The 22,688-nt window shown below is 39.7% G+C and overlaps 1 protein-coding gene across 14 annotated transcripts in view; it reads right to left on the bottom strand.

Annotated features, from left to right (window-relative positions):
- Nucleotides 1-1,756: 1,756 nt before the first annotated feature.
- USP28 (ubiquitin specific peptidase 28) overlaps nt 1,757-22,688 on the bottom strand; it is a 56,487-nt gene continuing 35,555 nt past the window's right edge. For 8 of the 14 annotated variants that reach the window (XM_036860173.1, XM_036860170.1, XM_036860175.1 and 5 more), the window contains 15 exons: nt 20,777-20,872; nt 17,576-17,755; nt 15,335-15,552; nt 14,301-14,371; nt 12,667-12,895; nt 10,608-10,802; nt 9,876-10,015; nt 9,529-9,714; nt 8,427-8,522; nt 7,554-7,732; nt 7,373-7,451; nt 6,486-6,565; nt 5,796-5,919; nt 4,143-4,338; nt 2,818-2,993 (listed from right to left, as the gene is read on the bottom strand). In XM_036860173.1, the coding sequence (XP_036716068.1) occupies nt 2,818-2,993; nt 4,143-4,338; nt 5,796-5,919; nt 6,486-6,565; nt 7,373-7,451; nt 7,554-7,732; nt 8,427-8,522; nt 9,529-9,714; nt 9,876-10,015; nt 10,608-10,802; nt 12,667-12,895; nt 14,301-14,371; nt 15,335-15,552; nt 17,576-17,755; nt 20,777-20,872 (2,245 nt within the window). Of the gene's footprint in view, nt 2,994-4,142; nt 4,339-5,795; nt 5,920-6,485; nt 6,566-7,372; nt 7,452-7,553; nt 7,733-8,426; nt 8,523-9,528; nt 9,715-9,875; nt 10,016-10,607; nt 10,803-12,666; nt 12,896-14,277; nt 14,372-15,334; nt 15,553-17,575; nt 17,756-20,776; nt 20,873-22,688 lie in introns of those variants that run through there. The other 6 variants (XM_036860177.1, XM_036860179.1, XM_036860168.1 and 3 more) reach the window with 5 other exon arrangements.

Below are 22,688 nucleotides of genomic sequence, written 5' to 3'. Positions count from 1 at the left end.
AAACGCACTCTTGGGTGCATCAAAAGACATGTACGTGAACGTTCCTGGTAGCATTATGGGTAGCAGCCAAAAACTGGAAACACTCAAATGACAATAACATAATTAATTGTAAGATATATTCATTCAATGAAATATAATAAACCAAGCAAGGAAAATGAGTCAACTACGGCTGCAGTTAATTCTCCCTTCTACCCTATCCCTACTACATCCCAGCCCTTCATTCAATCCTTGCCTCTTCTTCATTCATTATTTAAATTGTTCTATGTATCCACTTCACACCTCTTTCTTGAAGTGGGTAGGGTAACAATGAGTTTATATGCTCCACAGTTCTTGAAAGAGCTAATTAACAAATCCAGATGGAAAAGGATTGCAATTCCAGTTAACCAGGGAAAGGCTAAACCCAGGCTCCAGGGAATTTATGCTGAGGTCAAGTACCCTGCCCAAACTCTTGAAATCATTTCTGGGGAAGGGTCACACTGGTTCTTTCTCCCACCCCACCCCCAACATCCCTTCCCCTCATCCTTCTTTTTCACAACCCTTTAAATAAGTAAAGCCATTCTTAGCTTGAGGCAGTTTGCTGACCCTGAAAGAAACTAAGCTGTACCTAAGGCAGCCCCAGCACCCGCCATGGTGGTCTGAGTGGATCCACCACTACAGATGTCCAGCTGTTCCTTTCTTCACCAACTGCAGATTCTCAAAAGCTCATCAGGAAATAACTAATGTGGAAAGGTACAAAGCAAAAGATTTTACAAGACTTCCAAGGGCAGTCAAGCAGTTGTTAATAGCACAGGCTATGAAGTGAGACACACCAGGCGTTAGTGTCTTAGGACACCTATGACCTTGGGCAAACCAGTCCCCATTTTCATCCCAGGGTTGTTATATAACTGTGCACAGTAATCAGTAATGACAGGTATTAAAAGCAGAAGGCAAATGGTGCTACTACCTAGAATTTTAAATAGTAAAAGGTAAATCAATGGGTAGAAAATTGATCAATTTCCCATGAAACAGATCTTTGCAGTGAGCTTTAAAACACAAAAGCACCTCTGAATATCTGTAAAAGATGGCCTAACCATTAATTTAACCAAAATATAAGAATTGGTTTTCAAGAAAATAATTTTTTTGCCTTCTAAATCAGAAAAATTACAAAGTGGATACACTTACATGCAATGCAACTAGCAAATGAGATGAAAAGAGATTAGTCACCACTAGGTGCTGCTCAAGAAGTGACCACAAAAAGGTCATGAAGAACCTAGTGGCAAGATGGGAATAAAGACACAGACCTACCGGAGAATGGACTTGAGGATATGGGGAGGGGGAGGGGTGAGATGTGACAGGGTGAGAGAGTGGCATGGACATATATACACTACCAAACGTAAAATAGATAGCTAGTGGGAAGCAGCTGCATAGCACAGGGAGATCAGCTTGGTGCTTTGTGACCACCTAAAGGGGTGGGATAGGGAGGGTGGGAGATGCAAGAGGGAAGAGATATGGGAACATATGTATATGTATAACTGATTCACTTTGTTATAAAGCAGAAACTAACACACCATTGTAAAGCAATTATACTCCAATAAAGATGTTTTAAAAAAAAAAAAAAAAAAGAAGTGACCACTGCCTTTCATCCCCATCAAGCTTCTCAATGCTCTAATCTGCCCTTTTCTTTTCAAGAAGAAAAACTGAAACATGAGAAATGCTTATTGAGTCCATCCATTTCCAAAATAGAAAATATATATTTAAATAAAGGCCATACTGCATACCAAAGGTAAAACAAATACTTTTATTGCACATTTATAAAATCTGCATTGTTGGAGTTAAGTGTTTTTCCCTCCCACGATTCCCTCATTAATCTTAAAATTTGGATACCCAATTTGGAGCCTTTTAAAAATGATCAACAGGGGATATTTCTCTCTCTACATATACATATATATATAGATTTTTCTTTTCTTTTTACAAACCCACATCCCTTATTTTTTAAAAGCAAAAAAGGGGAGGGGCATCAAAATGTTCTTCTGGGCCAGCAGCAGCCTTAGACATGGGTTTTGACAATTTTCAGACACTAGAAAATTTTACCTAAATGGTTAACTATGAAAACATGATCTTTAGTCAAGTTTCACAATGCTGTTACTCCGTCTGAAGTCCTTAATGCTTTCCTTTCTTTCACTCAGGGCTGAGTATGAGGTTTTCTGGTTTATTTAAAAATATAAAATAAAAGAGAGAGAAGAAAGAAAGGAGAGGCAGCTTTCTTTTGACTTTTGAACATCTTACTGCCACATGCATGACCTTATGTTCTACCCACGTGTGAAAGGGTAGTGGTTCATCAACAACCTATTTTGTCATCTCCTGTCAAGAGCCAGGCAAGGTGTATACTTCTCCTCTCTGCAATTAAGAATTTTTTAATGTCATCTGTATTTGATAAAATAACTAGTAGCTGTTCATATGGTTCAGGTCCTGATGAATCACCCTTCTACTCTGCTGTCAAAAATACTTATGCCTGAAGGATAATTTTAAAAGTGTCAAGAGGCTTAGAAAAGCCCAAGCACGCTTGTAGGTACAAGAGGCATTTCAGGTCTTCTGCCATAAATCAATACCTTAATACACTGGTTCCTGCCTTTTTTAGTGAAATTGCTTTTATGATTCTGTACCTAAAAAGTGCAACTTTATTTTCAATCCTTCTTTACATACACAGCATGGTTGGGGTCTGGATCTGAATCTTACTTTTCCACCTAATCCCTTTCCCAAGGTAAACACTGTGACAACAGACTTTTGTGCAACAGACAGTCAATCAAAGACCAGGATGGGACTTGAACACGTGGGAGCTTATTTCACTGTCACAGTTGACACTCCTTGAATTGACTCCATGACAGCTGCAAACCTGCTACAAAGGTCATAGGGCGAATTGGGTCGAATAGTTGGAGGCTCCTTTAAGACAATGATTTCTGCAGAAGGATCTAGAAGTCTGGGTAGAAACTCCCCTAAGCACAGCTGCAGATTTTCTGTGGAGGAAAAATGGATGGTTACTATACAGCTAAATAAATCTCTGAGTAAAAACTAATAAGTCTGCAATGATAGGAGAAGGTCTTTCATATAGCCATCACCCAACCTGAAAGGTTAAAGCACTGTTCTGGCCAGCTAATGACAAATGATGATTCCTTCAGGTAGCAAAGACCGGTAGCAAAGACCTATTTGCCAAATATACCAAAGTTTTAGGTCACTGTTTTAAGCCATGTGACGTGTGGCAGAATAACACTATATATTCACTTCATTATGGACACGTCTTCCAATCAATCATCCTTTAAAATTTGAGAAAGTACCATAAATATAATGTACTGTAAATATACTATTGCCATAAATATAATGCTGCTCTTTTCTTTCAAGTAATTAAAATATACCAGTGTGTACATGGCATTACGTAAAGCTATATATCACACATGGTCTAAATAAAAACTGAAGACATTAAAACAAAATTCATAGCTACTAATTATTATAGAATTTTTCAATAAATATTATAAACTTGAACACTTTAACAAGTCAGTAGAATATCTCTACATCAGTGAGAAACTAACAAAGAGGATTCGTATTAGGATACATAGCAACTTTCTAAATCTATCAAACTCACCTAAAAATACCTAGTTTTAGGCTCCCTCTCCAAAATGCTTTTGGACATGCACAGACGTTCCATCTACTAATTTGTTAACCTTGAAGGCATCATAGTTAATAATATGTTTATGTCTTGCAACTTCAAGTCACAGGAAAATTTAATTACGGCACCAACAGGCAATCAAGCTGCATAAACAGATTTTTATTTTTAAACTATAAAATTAAAGTTCAGATTTCGGCAGATGAAAAAGTAACAGCAGTCTGACATCCCTGGAGAGCAGTGATTTATTTCAAACAGAGCTGGCTGGCTGGCTGCGGAGGTGATTCAGCAGCCACAGAGGAGGTAAGGGGAGGCCAAGAAGGACAGGGGTTCAGGCTCCCACTCCTTGTTTCAACAGAGTAGGTGTACTTTTGACTCATTTACATTCTAGGGGATTCCAGTCCCTTAAAATGGTTTGACAACCAGTACTACAGACTGAGTCCACTGCAGTTTCTAGAATTCTCAAGGGCCTTAGAAATTACTGGAAGCGGCAACAACATCACACCTGCAATATCTTGCCCAAGGTAAGAGCACCAGTGGTTTCTCATGATCTCAATGGCATCCAAGTCATCCTTGGAGATGTCGTTATTAATGATAAGGTGAATGCAGGGAATGATCAACTCATTCATCACATTAATACCCTCTGTTACAGAGTGCTCATCATTTGTTTCAAAGAGAGAAGCCGCTTTGGCATTCAGCTCCTGCAGATAAAAAACAGTGGAAAAAAAAAAAAAAAAGTCGGAAAGAGAAGATAAATATCTATTTTGGAAGAGCCTAAACAAGTACTTCCCAAACTTCACTGTACACTGGAATTGCCTGGGGATCTTTAAAAACTACTGATGCCCCAACCCAAGCAAGCTTACTGATTGGTATTTGGGTGACCTGGGCACTGGGAATTTTTTTTTTAATGCTCCCAAGGTGATCCGAATGCAGCAAAGTCTCTGACCCAGTGGCCTAAACTTACAAGTCAAGGTCATATTTAACACCCGCTTCTATCAAAAGGCCTATTCAATGGTTCTCAATCTTCACTGAACATCAAAATCACCTGCAGAAGGCAAGCTGGTGCCCAGGCCCCTCCCCAGGAGACTGGTTTAACTGGCTGGGGAGATGCCTGGGTCCCAACCATGTGAAAGCTCCTTAGGCGATTCTGACGCACACGGTGGGGTTGAGAGCCAGAGGTGGAAAGAATCTAAATCCCTAGTACTGTCTCCCTGTGGCAGCTGAGTGGGACATTCAAAATGTAATCTGTATTTGGTGATTTAAAAAATAAAAGCATGTCTTTACTAAAATTTAGGTCCATCAAATCTACAAGGCCCTTTTTTCAGCTTCAAAGTACCCTGCCATACCTATAACTGATGCAGGAACCTAAGTCTAATCAGAAAATGAAGCTTCTGAGATAAATACATGTCATGACTTAACCTCCTCCACTTGGTATTAACAGAAGCAGTGGGAGAATTGCTGGCCTGACTCCTCCCGTGAAGGGTGATCCTGCCGGGTGTCAGAGAGGCTAAAGGCAAGCACATGGGTCTGGGAAAGCCGCCTCTGTAGTTTCTGAAGGACAAGCACCTGCAGGAACCCCTGGGGAGGCAGAGGGGATATGGGTCTCCTCCCCACGTGGCGGCCAAATGCAAAATAGGTCAGGACAGATCTCCAGTGGTGTATGACGAGGATATTAACAGAATGGCAGGACCAATCCTGATGGTTCATACCTTTTTAAAAAAAACTGGAATCTCTTTAGAAGTCACTAAAACTCTCATCTACTAGCTTAGCAGGGAACACAGGAAAAACACACATTTCTTACATGTTTACTCTGGGCCAGACTCCGAGAAAACAGCTGAATAAGAAGAGGATCTGTGCTCAAGATCTCACAATCTAGTAGACAGGCCATGTGATAAAAGCTATAATGCAGTACACATAAAGGGCACCAAAATGGGGATAAGTGATTCTCACCTAACTTCTAACAGGGGTGGAAGAAGAATGACATTCACTGAAGTAACTTAAAATAATTTGTTCCAATGTAAAACTACTCTTCCGAGTTTGGAAAAATCTAAAACCTGTTGGAGATTTTTTAAAGTTGTATTTCTTCACGGCTTCAAGGAGCAGAGGTAAACACAATAAAATAATAAAAAAGTCGTAAGGCTTTACAATCAGTACAAACCAGAAGGCATTTTCTTCGGTATAAGGCGATCACCGACTCTTTCACGCCCCGCCGGGGCCCCTTCATCAGCAGAGCGGCATTGCTCTGGTAGGCGTACACCAGGTAGGAAAGCGCCTCTTGGTACCTTAGAAAGTGGGAGATAAAAAACAGCTCAGTGCTCCTTCCCCACATCCAGGGCTTAGTCCCCACCGTTCCCTAACACAAGAATGCAACTGGCTGAAATGATGGAAAAGTCTTAACGATGGAGGCAGCATGGAGCACCGGGAAAAGCCTGAGGGCCAAAGACCACAGCCAGTCTCAGCTCCTCTGCAAACTGGCCGAGAAACCCAAGGCAAATCATGGAACTTCCCCGGGCTTCTGTTTCTCCCAACTCTAAGACAAAGAAGTGGACGAGAGGCTCACTAAGGTCCATGCCAACTCTTAAAATTCATTTTCTGAGTTCATTTTCATTTATCACAAAGAAAACCTGGCCATTATATCTCTCAACTAAGAAATCTATCATTACGTAAAGGATGAAAAAACATGTGTGATGTTCAGAGCAAAAGTGAAGTGAAACACTGGAAAAAGGGAGAGGCACAGGGTGCATGTGAGAAGTGGGGGTGAAGGGGTTGCGGTCTTCTGAATTCCTGGTAGGCATCAATAAATAAGTGTCCTGACCAGTAATCTCAGTGACATAAGAGGCCAACTTACTTTCCTTTCTGATAGAGCTCCAGGCCTGTCAGGAGATACACAGACACCTTTCGAAACAAACTGTAATCTTCATGCCACTTCTGAAAAGGAATGACAGCCATTCACGATTATGACCACCACTACTTCTACCCTTTCCACCACAGCAAACTTCAAACTCAGTACAAATACTCACTGAGCACATATGGCCAGGCACAAAAACAGGAGACACAAAAGCTTTCAGATAATAAAGTATTCGACATTTAGAATTAACGTCTACCGCTGACCTTAATTTTCCATGCCTTGTTCCTTCCACCAAGGAACAGAAATACTCATTTCATATGACCTTTAGAATTTAGGATCTTAATTTCCAACACCCACGTCAAAGTCATTCAGCTCTGGTCTAAATGAACGGCCTCCCGAGTTCCGACGAAACCATCCAGATGATGGAAGACGGAGGGACACGGCCATCCCAACCTCACAGAACAACACTAAGCTCAGTGGGGGTGGTGACATACCTTAGGTGGCACAGGACAGTGTCTTTCCTACAACACGATGCCTTTTTTGAAAATCTGTAGTCATGCATGCATTTTAATGTCTAAAAATCTAATTTCCGATATAGAAATGTTAGAGAACTAAATTATTTAAAGCAAACCAAAGCCATGAATTCAAGAATTTTATTGCCCAGAACAGAGCTAAAGTGGGTATTTAAGAGAAATGAAGTGCTGATTCAGGCTAACAGAACAATGGAATAAAGAAACTGGCCATTCTAAGGGTAAGAAAAGATCATTCATTCATTCTCACCCAGCTTTTTTTGGGGGGTGGGCGGCGGGTGGTCAGTCTGTGATAATATAAAATTGTTGGTTTGGCCTTAATGTGTTTGCTTTGTAGATGTAAAGAGAAGATCTCACCTTGTACTCCTCCATATTCATGTCATCTGGACCAATCTCCTTCAATTTCGCTTGAGCCACCTTCATAATACTGATTGACCTGTGAACAAAGTTCAGGAAGCAATGAAAGTTCCCCCTTCAGAGGAGTTAGGCAAGCCAGACCCAGAAGGAAGGGTGGTTCACCGAAGTAGCCCCTCCTCACCTTTCATCATAGCTAAGATTTTTGTCTGCAAATTGTTCCAGAAGGGTCCGCTCTACTACCCTTTTAGGCGCTTCATTCTGGAAGAAGTAGACAAGCACATGCTGAAGTCGAGGATCACTGTGAGAGGTGGGGGTCTCCTTGGCGAGCTGATAGAGCCTGGAGTACTCTTCATGGAATGCCTGTTGAAGACAGAACAGGTGGTTAGAAAAGCGCACCCTGTGACCTTCTACACATAGACACTGACACCTAAGCGCTACAGAGGTTTTCATCAGTCTAAGAAGACTTCTGAGAAGTTCTTCTTACTGAGACATGACAGAGGCAACTATGGAATCTGAAAGTTTCTTTCATTTCAGAAGGATAAAACTCCTCTGGCACCAAAGACATACTGTACTCACAAGAAACTCATCTTCCTCATCAAGTTCTCAGAAAAACAAATATTTAGTTTTAATTGTTTCAGGCATATCCTTGAGTACCAAGGACCTGAAATTTAGAAATCCACATGAATGCAATTTCTTCAAGTACCTTAAATTTTATTCAAGTACCTTAAAAAGCATGGCCTTCATTCTTATATTATGGCCCCCAAATTACAAAGGTAAGGTCCCATTCACAGCTTGATGAACAGACGGCTCCTAAGAACAACAACAAGCCCTCCAGGCCAGGTGTAACACAGAACACCAAAGCCGTGTCAGTGCCAAGAGAGGAGAAGCCATCAGTGCTGTGAGGTGGCTGGGTCGTTAGTCGGGGCAGGAAAGGAAGTTCTATGTTTTACTTCGATGAAAACCTTTTAGTCCCATGTTTTAGCATCTAAGGAAATTACTGCCCCGTGTTATGATACCTGTGGTAAAAGGACGAGAATTCAAAAAACAGAGATACCTTAATAAGCCCTGCTTCAGACCCATCTCGGTCAAAGGTCTGACGGGCTTTAGCTATGGCCAGGATGACCCCTTGCATGGCAGGGCTCAGCATCACCTACCGCAGGAGGGCACAAAACAGAGAGAAAAAGGAGAGGAGAAAGGTTCAAAAGAAGACTGTATGAAAGAAAGGTGAACAGACGGCTGCAGGGAAGCATGGCAGCGTGCTCCGTGGCGGGAACCCACGGCGAGGCAAGGCTCACACACCGCGTCCTACACACATTCACAGCCCTGGCCCTCTGCACAATGTCAAGACTTTGCCCGAGACAAGCTATTCCTACATATTCTCTCTGATTTAGCCAATGAATAAAGATGTATGTCTAAAAATACCTGCGATGTGGCACTGCTACAGAATCGAGTTAAATTACAGCTCTCAGAGGGGAAGTGTCTGAGGCGAGAGTTCCAACTGAGTTCTATAATTTGGGTGTATATCCTAAATACACCAGTATTTTAGAGTTTTACTAGGATGAAGAGCACATTTTAAACAGTCTGGAAACTAGGGGATACACAAATAACACTTTACAAAGTGAAACTCTTACAATGATTAAAAAAATACCCCACAGGAAAAAAACAGAAACCTGAGGAGGCAGGATGCCTGACAGTTAGTGTGTGGTGACAACTGTACAGGCGGCAGACAATGAACAACCTGGGATTCTACAGCTTCTCCCTAAAGCTTCAGAATTAAAAACACCTTCAAGTCACATCTGTTTTTTTGCTCACTAGACAACTGAAAACTTTATATTTGGAGGAGACACAATGGACTAATATTACCAAAGACACAGACTCCTAAAGGCAATTTCTTTGCTCATAATACCAAACAAAAAAACTAAATTCTGCCTTTCTGAGCCATCTGGACTCTGCAGCGGCCCTCATAAGGACAGGTCTGGGTAGATATATACTGGCAGCAGTGCACAGTGGTAACTGAGATAGGCCCTCTTGCCCATTATTTGCGTCAAGGAGAAAAGAGTAACTATTGCCAAACACCTTACACAACTATATTCAGTCACGTGAGAAGGAAATACAAGACTGACAACAGACAGCTAAACCCTGACTCATCTCTGTACCTCCTCATCATATCCATCTGCATCAGATCTAACCAGAATCCTTCCCACACTGGGAATCTCGACTTCAGAGACCTCAGCATTAGGCTGGGCAGCAGACTCTGCGTCATGAGCCTGTGCGGGCTGCTCGGGCTGCTCTGCAAGGTCTGTTTCCGGGGACATGGGCTTCTGGGGTTCAGCTTCCTTAAGCTGTGGCAGCAGAATGGAGAGAAAGAGTAAGAAAAAAACAGAAGAAATAAAGAGGGACTGGTTAAATGCAGCAGGCACAGGATAACAGAAATGCGAGAAACTGTGGCCGTCATTGCCAAGAGCCCACCCCTCTTGCACTCGGGCGTCTAAGCCATTCTCACCTCACTCAACGCTGCTTCCACACCACTCTTCTCGTAGGCGCGTGCCGTGTTTGCAATAGCCTGGGCGGTCTGCTCCTTCACGATCACGGCATGCTCGGAGGACAGGCAGCGAGCCCCGTGGGAAGAGGCGACTGAAGATTCTGATAGAGAACCGCACAAGGGAATTAGCATCTGATGAGAAGTCACCTCTAGAACACTCTGTGAAAGGCAAGCAGGACTGATACAAAGTTTCATGTGCAAACCTTCTAACAAACCTTTTTAAAAAACCTATGCAAATTTCCCCTAGAAACTAGTGACTAAAAGAAATGGCTACTTTAGCAAGAAGCCACTGATGACGCTATAAAGTTTAATGTGCTCCTGATGCTGTCATATCTCTTTATGCCAAGAAGCCTTCCTACAAACAACCATCTGTTAGGAAGATCACCTTTGGAGAACAGTTTTCATAAAATCTACCTATTCATCCTACGTAGTTTCTCCTGCAACCTGGGAAATAAGCAAAAAACTAAACAGAGTGAAAGTACAGGTAGCTAGTCTTTCTGCTCTTACTTCCGCTCAGCAGAAATGACAGTCTAGAGCCACAGGCTAGGCTGTCAGGTTGTGTAACACCAACTCTATCCGAACTCCAGTGTGCAGATCGTGGCACGGCTCACTCAGATCAAGTGCACGGGACTGGCTACTGGAGTGCAGCGTGAATCCCACCAGATCACCGGCATAGACGCCCTTCTCAGGTACCTTGTGATGGAGAGAAATCCTGTGATGCTGAGCTGGTGGAAGACTCCATTTGGGGGATTTTGCAAGACTGCTCTTCTTCCCACTCCTCTACTTCCTGCTCAAACCTCCAGTTATCTTCCTGAATGTAATGCTTAAGTTCAACAGAGAGGGCTTCCACTTCTCCTGACATCTGATCTAATTCACTCGGGGCCGCCTCTGAGGAAGAACAAAGACAGAGTTTAAACGAAGTTCCACCAAGCAAAAGGTCTCAAGGAACCCAAAGGTCCTTTCTAGAAAGAAAGAAAATAAGACACTTTGTCTTTTTTTCTTACTCCTAATGAAAAATACATACACACGTACATAATCCATCTGAAGTACTGACAATATCAGGCCAACAGTCACAGCACCCCAGTAACAGTGCCTGGCATATTAGTAGGTAGGCGCATTGAATATTTGTTAAACGAATCAATCGACGATAATGACTAAGGATTTGGAGTAGAGGCCAATCAGTGACAAAGTAGCAAGAAGAAACCAAACACTTCTTGGAAATTGAGAAAATCATTAGATCCAATGGATACTTCAAGGTAGACAGTTTTATCTGTGTAACCAATGCTCCTATTACTGATAAGAATATCCATCTCAAGACGGTTAGAGATGAATGCCAAGGCATTTATACCCCCTTAAGTTTCACACAATCAAATGCTATAAGAAAGGAAACTGATACAAAGTTTAGATGGTCAATAATACCTGGTTCATTAAAGGCTATGATGAAAAATGGCAAGGATATCAAGGACATATTAAATCTCATTTCTAACCCTGTGACCAAAACAAAACATAAAAACCTACAGCAGAATAGAACATCCACGTACTGGTTGCTATTAACTAGTCTTTTCACTAAGCAAATGACAGTTTCCACTTTTTGTCTGTTTCTGTAATATAAAAATGAGCCGTACGTGTAACAACAAGGCTCCTATATACCACCAACAGCCAGCACAATTATTTGTACAGTAACTCCCACAAGCAGCTGTTCCTGCTTTCACACTGCAAACATGCAATTATGAAGATCGGTTACCGTTAAGTGATCATTCTCTCCATCCCTTATCCCTCAAGCACACACTAACAAGTCAGAAAGATCATTTGCTGCCCGGACAAAGTGCCTTATGTGTTTTCTTACTTATGCAACACAGTGAAGTTTGAACACTAAAAGAAGATGCCTTCCATGATCTCAGATGTGAAAGGAAGAAAGAAAGAGAGAGTAATATAAATGGAAAACAGCACAGAACCTGGAATCAGAATATTTACTGGCTATAAGACTCCAGACAAGTGCAGAACCTCAGCTGGAAAATGTGGGTGATAAGAATTCCTGCCCTGCCTACCTCCCTTTTAGAGTTATAAGTTATTAGAGAAATAAAGTTTGAAAGCGTGCAGTAAGGAGTAAAGTACCAACATAAATGATAATTATGATTGCTCTTAGCATTAGCAGTAGTCTTATGAGAAGTATGAAATTGTTCAAGCAAATCCACTTGTAACATCTAGCTATTCTCCAAAGGGTGTAAAAATATGTGTGCAAGAATGTCCCCAAAAGAGAAAAAAAACTAGAGGCAACTTAAAAGTCTATCAATGGGAGGCTGGTTTAATAGATTATATACATATTCCATGCAATGGAATTATTATGCAGTTGTTAAAAAGAATAAGTTGGCTCTATTTATAAAAATATAGAGATCACTAAGAAAAACAATTAATGACAAAGAGGCAGAACAGAATGGAAAAATATCCCCTTTGGGGGGAAAAATGGGGTGTGGGAGAGATATTGATAAATAAAATCTAGCCTCTGCATAGAACATTTCTTGAAGACTACATAGGAAACCTAAGAATGGATACTCGTTGGGCTCAAGGACGGAAGTAGGAAAGCAAATCTATTTTTCCTTTTTAGTCTCCTTTATACTATTTGTATTTTTTAAATACATTATTACTTTATAATAAATCTGAGTTAAAATTTTTATTTTAAACTACAAGATTGTTCCCTTCCCTGAGCAGTACAGATTTCCCCCACCCCTGGCTTCTGTTAAGGTGTTTTTACCTGTACTGAAGTGGGGTAGCTTGTCGTTAATGTACATCAGGCAGTAAGCACTAACATTTCTCAGGCCCCCATAGGAATCTCTTTCAAGTTCTTCCCAGGAAGACTCGGTAACGGAGATGTCGTTGTACTTGAGCCAGACTTGTCGGGGCTGATTATAGATATAGGCCCAGTAGTGTCCTGCATTTGCTTGTCCTTCATGAACAAGAACCGCATGCAAACGATAAGGCACCTGCAAATCACAAAGCAATTCCTGTATCAGGTTAAGCAAAATAATCGGACAAGACTTAGGTTACTACAATTCAAAAGTACACCCAACTATCAGACATCAGAAAACTGCCTGTTTATACATGTGTTGGATGTTAGGTTCACATCAAAACATCTTGTTGATTCAAGATGAACTAACAAAAACACAGCCTTGGAATCTCCTAATTATGTTTTGGTTCCTGAATCTTTAAAATCGGACAGTTGAACTAGATGACCTCGTTGAGGCCTCTTTCAACTCTAAACTCCTATGGTTATAGACCTAAAACGAAAGATAACTGAGACCTATTTATCCCCCCAGTTCCAAACTCAGTTTATCTAAACACAGAATCACCACGACTACTCATGTTGGGAAGATGTTTACCACACTTGGTACCTACAACAAGTTTAGCAGCTATCTTGTTCTATGCCTATTTTATTTGTTAACAAAATCTAAGGTAGCATATTTCATTATGAGTCAGTCTCATGGTCTCTATATTTCTTCTTGCAAGTAATCATCTACTTATCTGGGGGTGAAGACCCTTTTAACGACATACTTGTTTGTTTCAACACGTGAAAAGCCTTTTTCCCCCCAATATGGGGAAAATAGAGCAATGCTTAAGTGTCAAGTAAGAACTGGCGAAAGAAAGGAAAGTCAGCCGTCAAATCAAAGTAACTTACATTTAATCAGTACCGTGACATGTTTGTACTGGTGGTGAAATTTTGTAAATAACAGAAAAGAGAAAATGGGGAACAGCCAAGATTTACATGATGCATTCCTGCCGCGCAACACAACTGTGCCTCCACGCGACCCTGGAAACAGAGCTCTCCTCCCACGGCCTATCGTTCACACAGAAGCCAGTGGAGGGCAGGCCCCTAACGGGAGACTCTTTCCCCTCTATGCCCAGAATGTTACTCTAAACAAAAACATATGTAGAAACTAAAATTTCTGCCCTGCCTACCTCCCTTTTGGAATTACTAGAGATATAAAGCTTGAAAGCACGCTGCTAAACAAAGGATCACGAAGGATCATGGAACTTTGGGGAGGATGGGGAACCAGTCCCTGGTCAGGTTTCCCCCACTGCACTACTTAAATGACCATTTTATGAGAAATTTTTATTAATATTTAACGACGAACCTTTCAAATACATGAAAAAAATACCACGTGGCAGAATCAAAACAAATAAATTTTAGGTTCTGTTGGTGACAGAAGATACATTGCTTTTTTTTAGCCTAAAATATAGAATAATAGCTATTTCTTTCCTAAAGTTATTTTTATATCTCAGGGAAGTTTCCATTCAGTTTCAAAGAAAACCATCAACTTTTTTTTTTGTATCTACCATTAGCACCATTAGAACATGCCTTGACTACCTTCCCATCAATTTTCATTCTACCTGACGGAGGAGAGGATCACAGTACATCTGCTCAATAGTCTGGGTAGTGCTTGCAATACAGTTCTTTAAATCTGTTAAAAAAAAGAATACTTAGTTAAAATGATTTCATTACACGTCACCCAGGCAGCTTTAGCTCTGCAAAGAGTACTGCTTCTCCGTACCTGGGGTTCTGACCAGTTCAACTTCACTCTATGAACCACGAGGAAGGACGTAGTTTTAAAGTAGGTGGAGCTTTAGGTTACAAAGGCTTTTAGTTTAATATAACTACATTAAGATTTTTAAAAAATCACCTCTTATAATTCACACCAGAATTCCTTAGAGAGAAAACAGTTTCTAGAAAAAGACCTTAATGGGGCACTTGGGTGTAAAATATATGTCCCAGAGACAGGACCTGAAAGGAGAAGGCAGAACAAAAGGCAGGGCCAGATTTCTATGAATAAGAACCTGGGAGGAATCTAGGTTTGTATTATTTCTTTATTTACTGCTCCCTAGATAAAAGGAGAAAGAAGGGGAGGAGGGAAAGTCTGAGCAACAAGACAACGAGGCCAAAGGATTTTCGGAACAGAATGCTGAATAATACGATTTTACATTGCGTGCATTACTCAAATATTCTTTGCTTCATTACCCTTCAATAAAGCATACTTCATGTAGAAAAGACTTTAAAAGTGGTAATTCAGGAAAACAAAATTCTAAGTTTGGGTCAACTGAAGCCAGAGTTCAGATAAACTACGGGAAAAGAAAATCAGCAGATGCAGAAAATTCTCAGCCAAAGGTTAAGTGTCATGAGTGTCCAAGCTACCCAGGATTTCCCAGAAATTTTGAGGAGGGAATCCAGGGGGGATCTTTTCATGGTTGTAAAACAGAAGTGTGTGACCCAATCTCACAGGGAACAAAAAGCACCAAAGAGGTCACAATCCCCAAAACTCAACAGTATACATGGCAATGGCAGGACATGTACCCAAGGTAGCTAACTTCCACATATTCAAACAAACAGAAAAGGCAAAGAGTAACTGGGAAGTATTGAAAGAGCCAACCTTGTATATCTTGTTCAATCTCGCTCCTCCACCTCTGAAGGCAGGTCTTAACAAAGTTTATCTCCTCATCTGTGACCGTTCGAGGTGCTGGGTGTGAGGGCATTTCCATGGAAGATCGGGAAGGTGTAAGTGGCTGATTCGCCATCTTAGACTTGTGTAGAGAATCTTCAGAAGAAAAGGTACTTTCAGCATCTTGAGACGTGCTCTCTTTACTTGTACTGAAGGAAGATAAAAAACATGCTCAGATGATGATTTCCAAAATATGCCTTGGCCTAAATTAATGCGCTTTCTAAAGCAAGCTGCTACGTGGAGAAGTACAGCTATAACTTAGCGAGTGTTTACTCTGCAGAGTTACTGAGCCAAACCTTTCCTTTACACGCATCATCTCATTTAACACAACTTGCTCATGAGGCAGGTACTATGACCATCCTTATTTTACCAACTACAAACCTAAGATTTAGAGAAATAAAGCAACTTATCCAAGTTCACCCAGCTAGTAAATGACAGAGAGGGATTTACACCCAGATCCGCCTGGGTTTAAGAGTCTATATGCCTCCTGCTCTCTAACCACTTGCCTTTTCATGAAGAAAGGATGAGAAGGAACATGGAAAAGAGAAGATTGGGACTGGAATAATCAAGGAATCAACTATAGTGTTTCCAAGATGCAACTGACTAAAGTGAGATGGATAGACAGATCCAGGAACAAAACACACAGAAGAAAAATAGTATCAGCTCAACATCCAACTCACAGAAACACAAATAGGTGGCCCCCTGGGAGAGTACAGGGTGCAGGACTTAAAGGCAGACAATCTCAGCTCTACCACGCCTTAGCCAAATACCCAAGGAAAAGTTAGTAGCCTCAGGCAAGTAATCTAATACCTCAGCTATAAAATGTGGGATGTTAACTTCTTTACATCTTGTTGTAAACCAAGAATAAAGTATGTAAAGTAAATGTTAATTTATCTACTAATTAACTAATGCCAAACAAACTGCACATAGACAAACCAGCAGGAATATAAACTAATCCTGTAACTGTACTTAGGTTTCTGTTTCACACCAAAACTGAAGAATATAAACTTCCTACCTCTGACTTAAAAGAAACCCTCTCTCCCTTTCCCACCTGCCTTTCTCCCATACACAGAGTAATGGAGAAAACCTCTTTTCCCGAAGGACCCATACATATGGAAAAATAAGCCCAATATAAGCAAAAGAGCAGACATCTCAATCTCAGAAAAGATTACACACACACACAGAGCACTTTAAAATCTAATATAGGCAGTACTATTTTATGTTATTAAACAGATTAAACCACTTTTAAAAAATTAAAACCATTTATATTTTACAAAGGACATAAAAACATTCTACAAAAATCCAAAGAAATACTCATAGGTAGAGTATAAAAGTAAAAGAACCCCCCCACCCGTTGCCTCATGGCATCCCCTAGAGATAATCACTCCTACCATTTTGTATGTTCTATCCAGATATGCACTTCTGCACACACATGAATGAATGAATATTAATACGTGTGTGTGCGGCGGGGGGAGCTGGAAGGATGATTGTTTTGTTTTGTTTTTTTAACATCAGAGTCTAACCTTTTCTATAGGTTCTAGTGTTTTTGTTAGCCAGGACACACACATCAAATCTGATCCGCGCTGGCCCCAGTGGCTCCTCCAGGCCACAGAGGGTGCTGTACACGGCTGAGCTGCAAGAGAATCAAGGGCTCATGTGACGTGGCCTCCCTGTCTCTTTACTGCATAAACCCCTCTAGGCTGTCCTCTTCAATTTCTAGCCAGTTCTTTTCCATATCTTAATTTTCTATTTGTGAGTAAGTTTCCCTTCCCTTGATGTTTACTTAGTCATGCACACTTCTTCAGCAAACGAGAAAATGAGATGTTTTAGAAGATCAGGGGCTGAGGTTTCCTCTGAGGAAGGCCTTTTGTGGCACCTAGCTTATAGCAAGCTCAAAGCAAGGTGGGCCTGCTGGAGAATGAACACTATTCCAAACAGTTCAAAACGCCTCTGAAATAATCCCAACTATCCTGTGGGCAAGATGAAGGCACCGGTGGGAATTATGAAAAATTCACCCAAGTGACAGTTGGCGAAATCCTTCCCTTTAAGACAAAGAGCTCACGGCCTTTGAGCTCTTACGGGGTGAGTGTTAATCAGGTGGAAAGATGGTGCACAGTTCAAATTAAACCAATAAACCCATTAGATACTATTTTTAAAACTCATTTGCATTACCTTTCCTTGGATATCAGGTCAGAAGCCGGGCAGTGCGCAGAAGAAAGCGGTAACGTCATGCGTGCATCACTTTGAGATGCAGAGTTTTCTGAGGCAGGTTTTGTACTAGCAAACTCAATAACATATTTCAACATGTCCGGGAGTGGGAACCGAGCCGGGCCCGAGCCGTACTTCACATACCTAGGAGGCAGAGACAATGGTACTCTACTGCCAAGGCTGCCGTGCATTTTCAGGCTCGCTGACAAAAGATCTGTTATTTTCTGAAGAGTCAACGGAAAGGCTTATTCCTAAATGCCATACAATATTTAATACGTTAATCTAGAGAGCAAAAAGTTCTCTAACTACAAAAGTGAAAACTGAAAATAACCTAAATTTTTACACCTGGCAAAAAGCATTTAAAATGGGCTCCTACTCAAAGTCACGCCAGTGATGCTTCCTCTCGATTCATATCACATTTAGGCGCTTGTCATAAAAGTAAATTCTGTTTCTTAAAGCAAGAGAGATATATTATCATTACTCAAATCTGAAAATAATGCTGGTGAACTAGTACCCAAGGGTTTCTTCTCTGCTGCCCTTTAGATCAAGTGCTCTGCAATTAGGAAAAATGAGAGAGAGAAATCTGGAAATGGGAAGCAGGTATTGACAAAGGTCAGAGATTAGAAAACGCAAATCTTTCTCCTGTCGAGTCCTACGTACCCTATTATTCACATACTCATTCAACAGCACAGGCCAGGAATAAATTATTGAAGATTTCTTTGGGATTAGTAAATAATAAATGTCTTCAAGATATAACCAAAACAACTAATTAATTATTTTAATAATACCCAATGTTCTGCCATTAGTAGCACATGCTACACTCAGTAAAGAGATTTACTTCAGTGAATTCTACAGTTCACTGCAGAAGACAGTCTAAATGGTACATAATTAAGCTGACTCATTGGTACAGGTAAACTATAATCCAGGGATTCCATTTATAAAAGGATAGAGTCATTTCACATTTCTCTTCTCTAAAGAAAGTGAAAAAAGAAACAGGCATAAAACTAGGAAGAAGGAAAATTGTCTGTTTCTATATCAAAAAGGACATTATGAAACAAAAAAAAATATAATGCGACTCAAAATCAACGTTAGAGGGTATGCAGCAAAGACACTTCAGCTACTCTAATTGAAAGGAGAAATAGAATGATTTCTCCTGTGGATCTGCCTGCCACAGAGAGTTACAGCTTTCACTGAAAAGGATATTAAATATGTAAAACTAGAAGAACTTTGAAGAACTGTTCTATTCCTTACATCTATTTCCTTGGCTTAATTTCAGCTATCAGCTTACCTAAACTCAGCTGGTCTTTCAAGATCTACTTTCTCCATGAAGTCTCCCCTCCATATGCCGTGCCCCCAAATGCCAAAGGAACATCTCCCCTCTCTGAACTCCTACAGTACACGAACTAAACCTCTTGTCTATCCCATAGACATGGTTAACATGTCTTCTTAAGCTTTCAGTGTTTGTTGAAAGAAGTTATTAACACAGCACTGGCTTGGACCAAAGGAAACATCTTCTTACTGGCACTGCAGCATTGATAATCTGTCATAAGATTTTAAGTCATTCTTTTACATCTGTAACTCTTCTCAGGTTTGCTGTATTTTAACGTGATACTTATACAAAATTTCAGGAAAAAATTTTCTCTAAGAAACTTATCTTCAATTTTATGATAATCATTTTTCTGTTCTTCTATTGAATTCCTTTATAACAACTACTTCATACAATGCAGCACTTGTATTAATTTAGTAGAATCAGAGCAAAAGTAGTTTCAAAAAAGATGTCTACACTGTACACAAGAAATCTTATTTTTAATATTAGAGTACCTTATAGAAGAAATGGTGAACATTTTTATTTTTTTAAATAATAAAAGTAATGCATGCACCTGGTAAGAAAACAGATACAAAAAAAAGTGTAAAACAAACCACAAAAGCCATCCATCCCCATCTCACTTCTACCACCTAATGGTATCCATTAACAATGTCTTGTATAGATTCCCAGGATTATGTCACACACAGACAAGCAATTTTTAAAAAAATTACCCAAGTAAAATTATCTGAAATTTTAAAAGTCACTTTATTTTAAAAAGAAAGTAGTTATCATACTATAGAAAATGCTCCTGTACACTATTTTAAAATCTAAATAAGTCAGAATGCCTTGCTGGTTACTGGAAAATTGAGTATTTTTGAGCTATAATGCATCACGTATACCTGGTTGTATAAAAACAGAACTTTCCAATCTTACAAAGTATCACTAAAACCTTAAAAGTAAAATATTGCCACAGGTATAAAGTCCCATAAGTCACTTCCAGGAGTATGTGAGGAATCAATCCCCAGCTTAAGTCTATATTTAGACAACTAGATGATGGATCATAATACCTCTTGGATAAGTTCTTCCTAAGTGAGAGAGATGGAGCTGGGGAGGGGCACCTATAGGTACAGGGTCTTTCTCGGGCTGGTATGAAAGGTTCTGCCCGTCAGGGAAATTACTGAGCTAGCAATGAAGTGGGTAGAGGTGGGGTGGTAGCAGCAAAAATGCTAAGTAGATAAAGGGGGAAAAGCCACTGACAGTGTACTTATGATTTCCTTCCTACACATTAGATCAATGGGCTCTCTTCTACTAGAGAGAAATGACACTGACTCCTCCTTAGGAAGTCACGTGGTGATTCCACAGAAACAGTCCTTGCAGAACAGATGAACAAAAAGGGAAAGATCCCTCCACAGGAGAAAGGACTTGGTATGTGTCACAAATACAAGCCTTCAGTTTGAGTCAGCACCACTCTAGAGAGAACACCATTGTTTTACCTTCCCCAGGCACCTCAAAACTGCTTTCCCAAGACAAAGGGATTAGAGTTTTGTGGCAGTTACCTCTCCTGTGTTTGTGAAAAAGATGGCAAGGAGAGCAGAAAAAGTAAAGAGCTGTGAAATCAGAACTTGGGTGCTCTTCAGTACACTGCCAATTGTGTGACTTGGGTCACTAAGGTTCCCTGGGACTACTATTGCACACCTTAAAGACAGTTTCACACTTAGAAACACATTTTTCTTATCTATTTTATAAAATAACACTAGTTAATACTTAAACTCTGACTTTTTAGATAAAAGCAAATTATCCGTTTTTAATATCCTACTCTATCTTTCACATTTCTAAGTACAAAGGTGCCTATGACTTACCTTTCCAGTTTTTGCTGCAGAACTTTTATTTCCTCTTTCAACTTTCGAATACACTCTCTTTTACTTCGAACAAGCTCTTTGCTCCTGTACATGTACCTAAGCAAATAATAATCCCACAAACACAATTTATGTTTAAAAACATTAATGACACAAAGTTTCAGCAAACTTGGGATACACGGAAACTGCCTTAATCAGACAAAGGATATCTATGAAAACACAGAGCTAACATCACATTTAATGGTGAAAGACTGAAAGCTTTCCCCTAGTATCAGGAACAATCCAAGAATGCCCACTCTTGCCTCTTCTATTCAATGTTTTACTGGAGGCATAGCCAGTGCAGTAAGGTAAAAAAAAAGAAGTAAAAGTCATACAGATAGAAAAGGAAGAAGTAAAGCTGCCTTTAGCTGCAGATAACATGATCATCTACACAGGAAATCTCAAGGAATCTACAAAAATGCATCAGAACTAATAAGTGAATTTATTAGTAAGGTCAAAAGATGCAAAGTCAATTTAAAAAGAAAGAGGAAAAAAATCTACTGCATTTCTGTATACTTGTTAAGAACAAACGAAAAGTAAAGTTTTTTAAAAAGCCTTATAATAACATCAAAAGCAATAATTATTTAGGGATAAACAATCAGATATGTTCAAGAACTGTACACAAAAAATTATAAATCACTGTTCAGAGAAATTAGCAAAGACTCAAGTAAATGGAGCTATACCATATTCATAGATTGAAGGACTAAAAATTGTTAAGATGTCAATTTCCCCAAGTTGATCTACAGGTTCAACACAGTCCCAATCAAAATCCTAATAGCTATTAGGGGTTTTGACAAGCTGCTTCTAATATTTAGATAGAAATGGATCAGAATAGCCCAAACAATTTTTTAAAAAGAATAGCAAAGTGGGAGGTTTACACTATCTGATGTCAAGATTTACAATAAAATCACAGTAGTCAAGACAATGCAGCACTGGCATAAGATTATACAATAGACAGAATAAAACCTCCAGAAAAAGGCCCACAAATATAAGTTCAACTAATTTTTGAAAAAAGTACCAAGGTAATTCAATGGGGGAAAAGAGAGTCTTTTCAGCAAATGATGCTGGAATAATTGGACATCCGCATGCCGCCTCACCCACCCTGCAAAAAAAATCCCCTTACCTCATACCATATATGAAAATAAACTCTAAATGGGTCATAGACATAAATATGAGTTAAAATTACAAAATTTCTAGAAAAATATCGAAGAAAACCTTTGTGACCTTGGGTTGGCAGATTTCTTAATTAGAACACAAAAAACACAAACTATAAAAGGGCACTTGATACATTAGACTTCATCAAAACCAAACACCCCTACGCTTCTAAAAACACCAGTAAAGAAATGGAAGTGACAAGTAGAGTTAGAAAATATTTGGATTTGTATCTAAAATATATAAAGAACCCTTACAACTCAGTATGAACACAACCAACCAAATTAAAAAGTGGAAAAAAGATATGAACAGACACTTCACCTAAGAAAATATACAAATGACCATTAATTAAGCACATGAAAATATGGTCAACATTGTTAGGTATCAGGGAACTATAAATCGAAAGAAAAATAAAATACTCCTACAAACCCAAGAGAATGGCTAAAATTTAAAAGACCGATAATTCCAAGTATTGGTGAGGATTTGGAGCAAATGTAGCTCTCATACACTGCTGACAGGAATGCAAAACTGTATAGCCACTTTAGAAAACAGTTTTGAAATTTCTTATAAAGTTAAAAATATACTTTTCATACAACAGCAATCTCACTCCCAGGTATTTTACCCAGAAGCACTAAAAACCACACCAAGACTTTTATGTGAAAGTTCACAGCAGCTTTATTCATAATAGCCTAAAACTGGATACATCTGAAATGTCCATCAACTA

This window comes from Balaenoptera musculus, chromosome 8 (assembly GCF_009873245.2).
Source record: "Balaenoptera musculus isolate JJ_BM4_2016_0621 chromosome 8, mBalMus1.pri.v3, whole genome shotgun sequence".
NCBI lineage: Eukaryota > Metazoa > Chordata > Mammalia > Artiodactyla > Balaenopteridae > Balaenoptera > Balaenoptera musculus.
The sequence above is the reverse complement of the archived record's forward strand: the minus strand, read 5'-3'. Positions and strand labels throughout refer to the sequence as shown.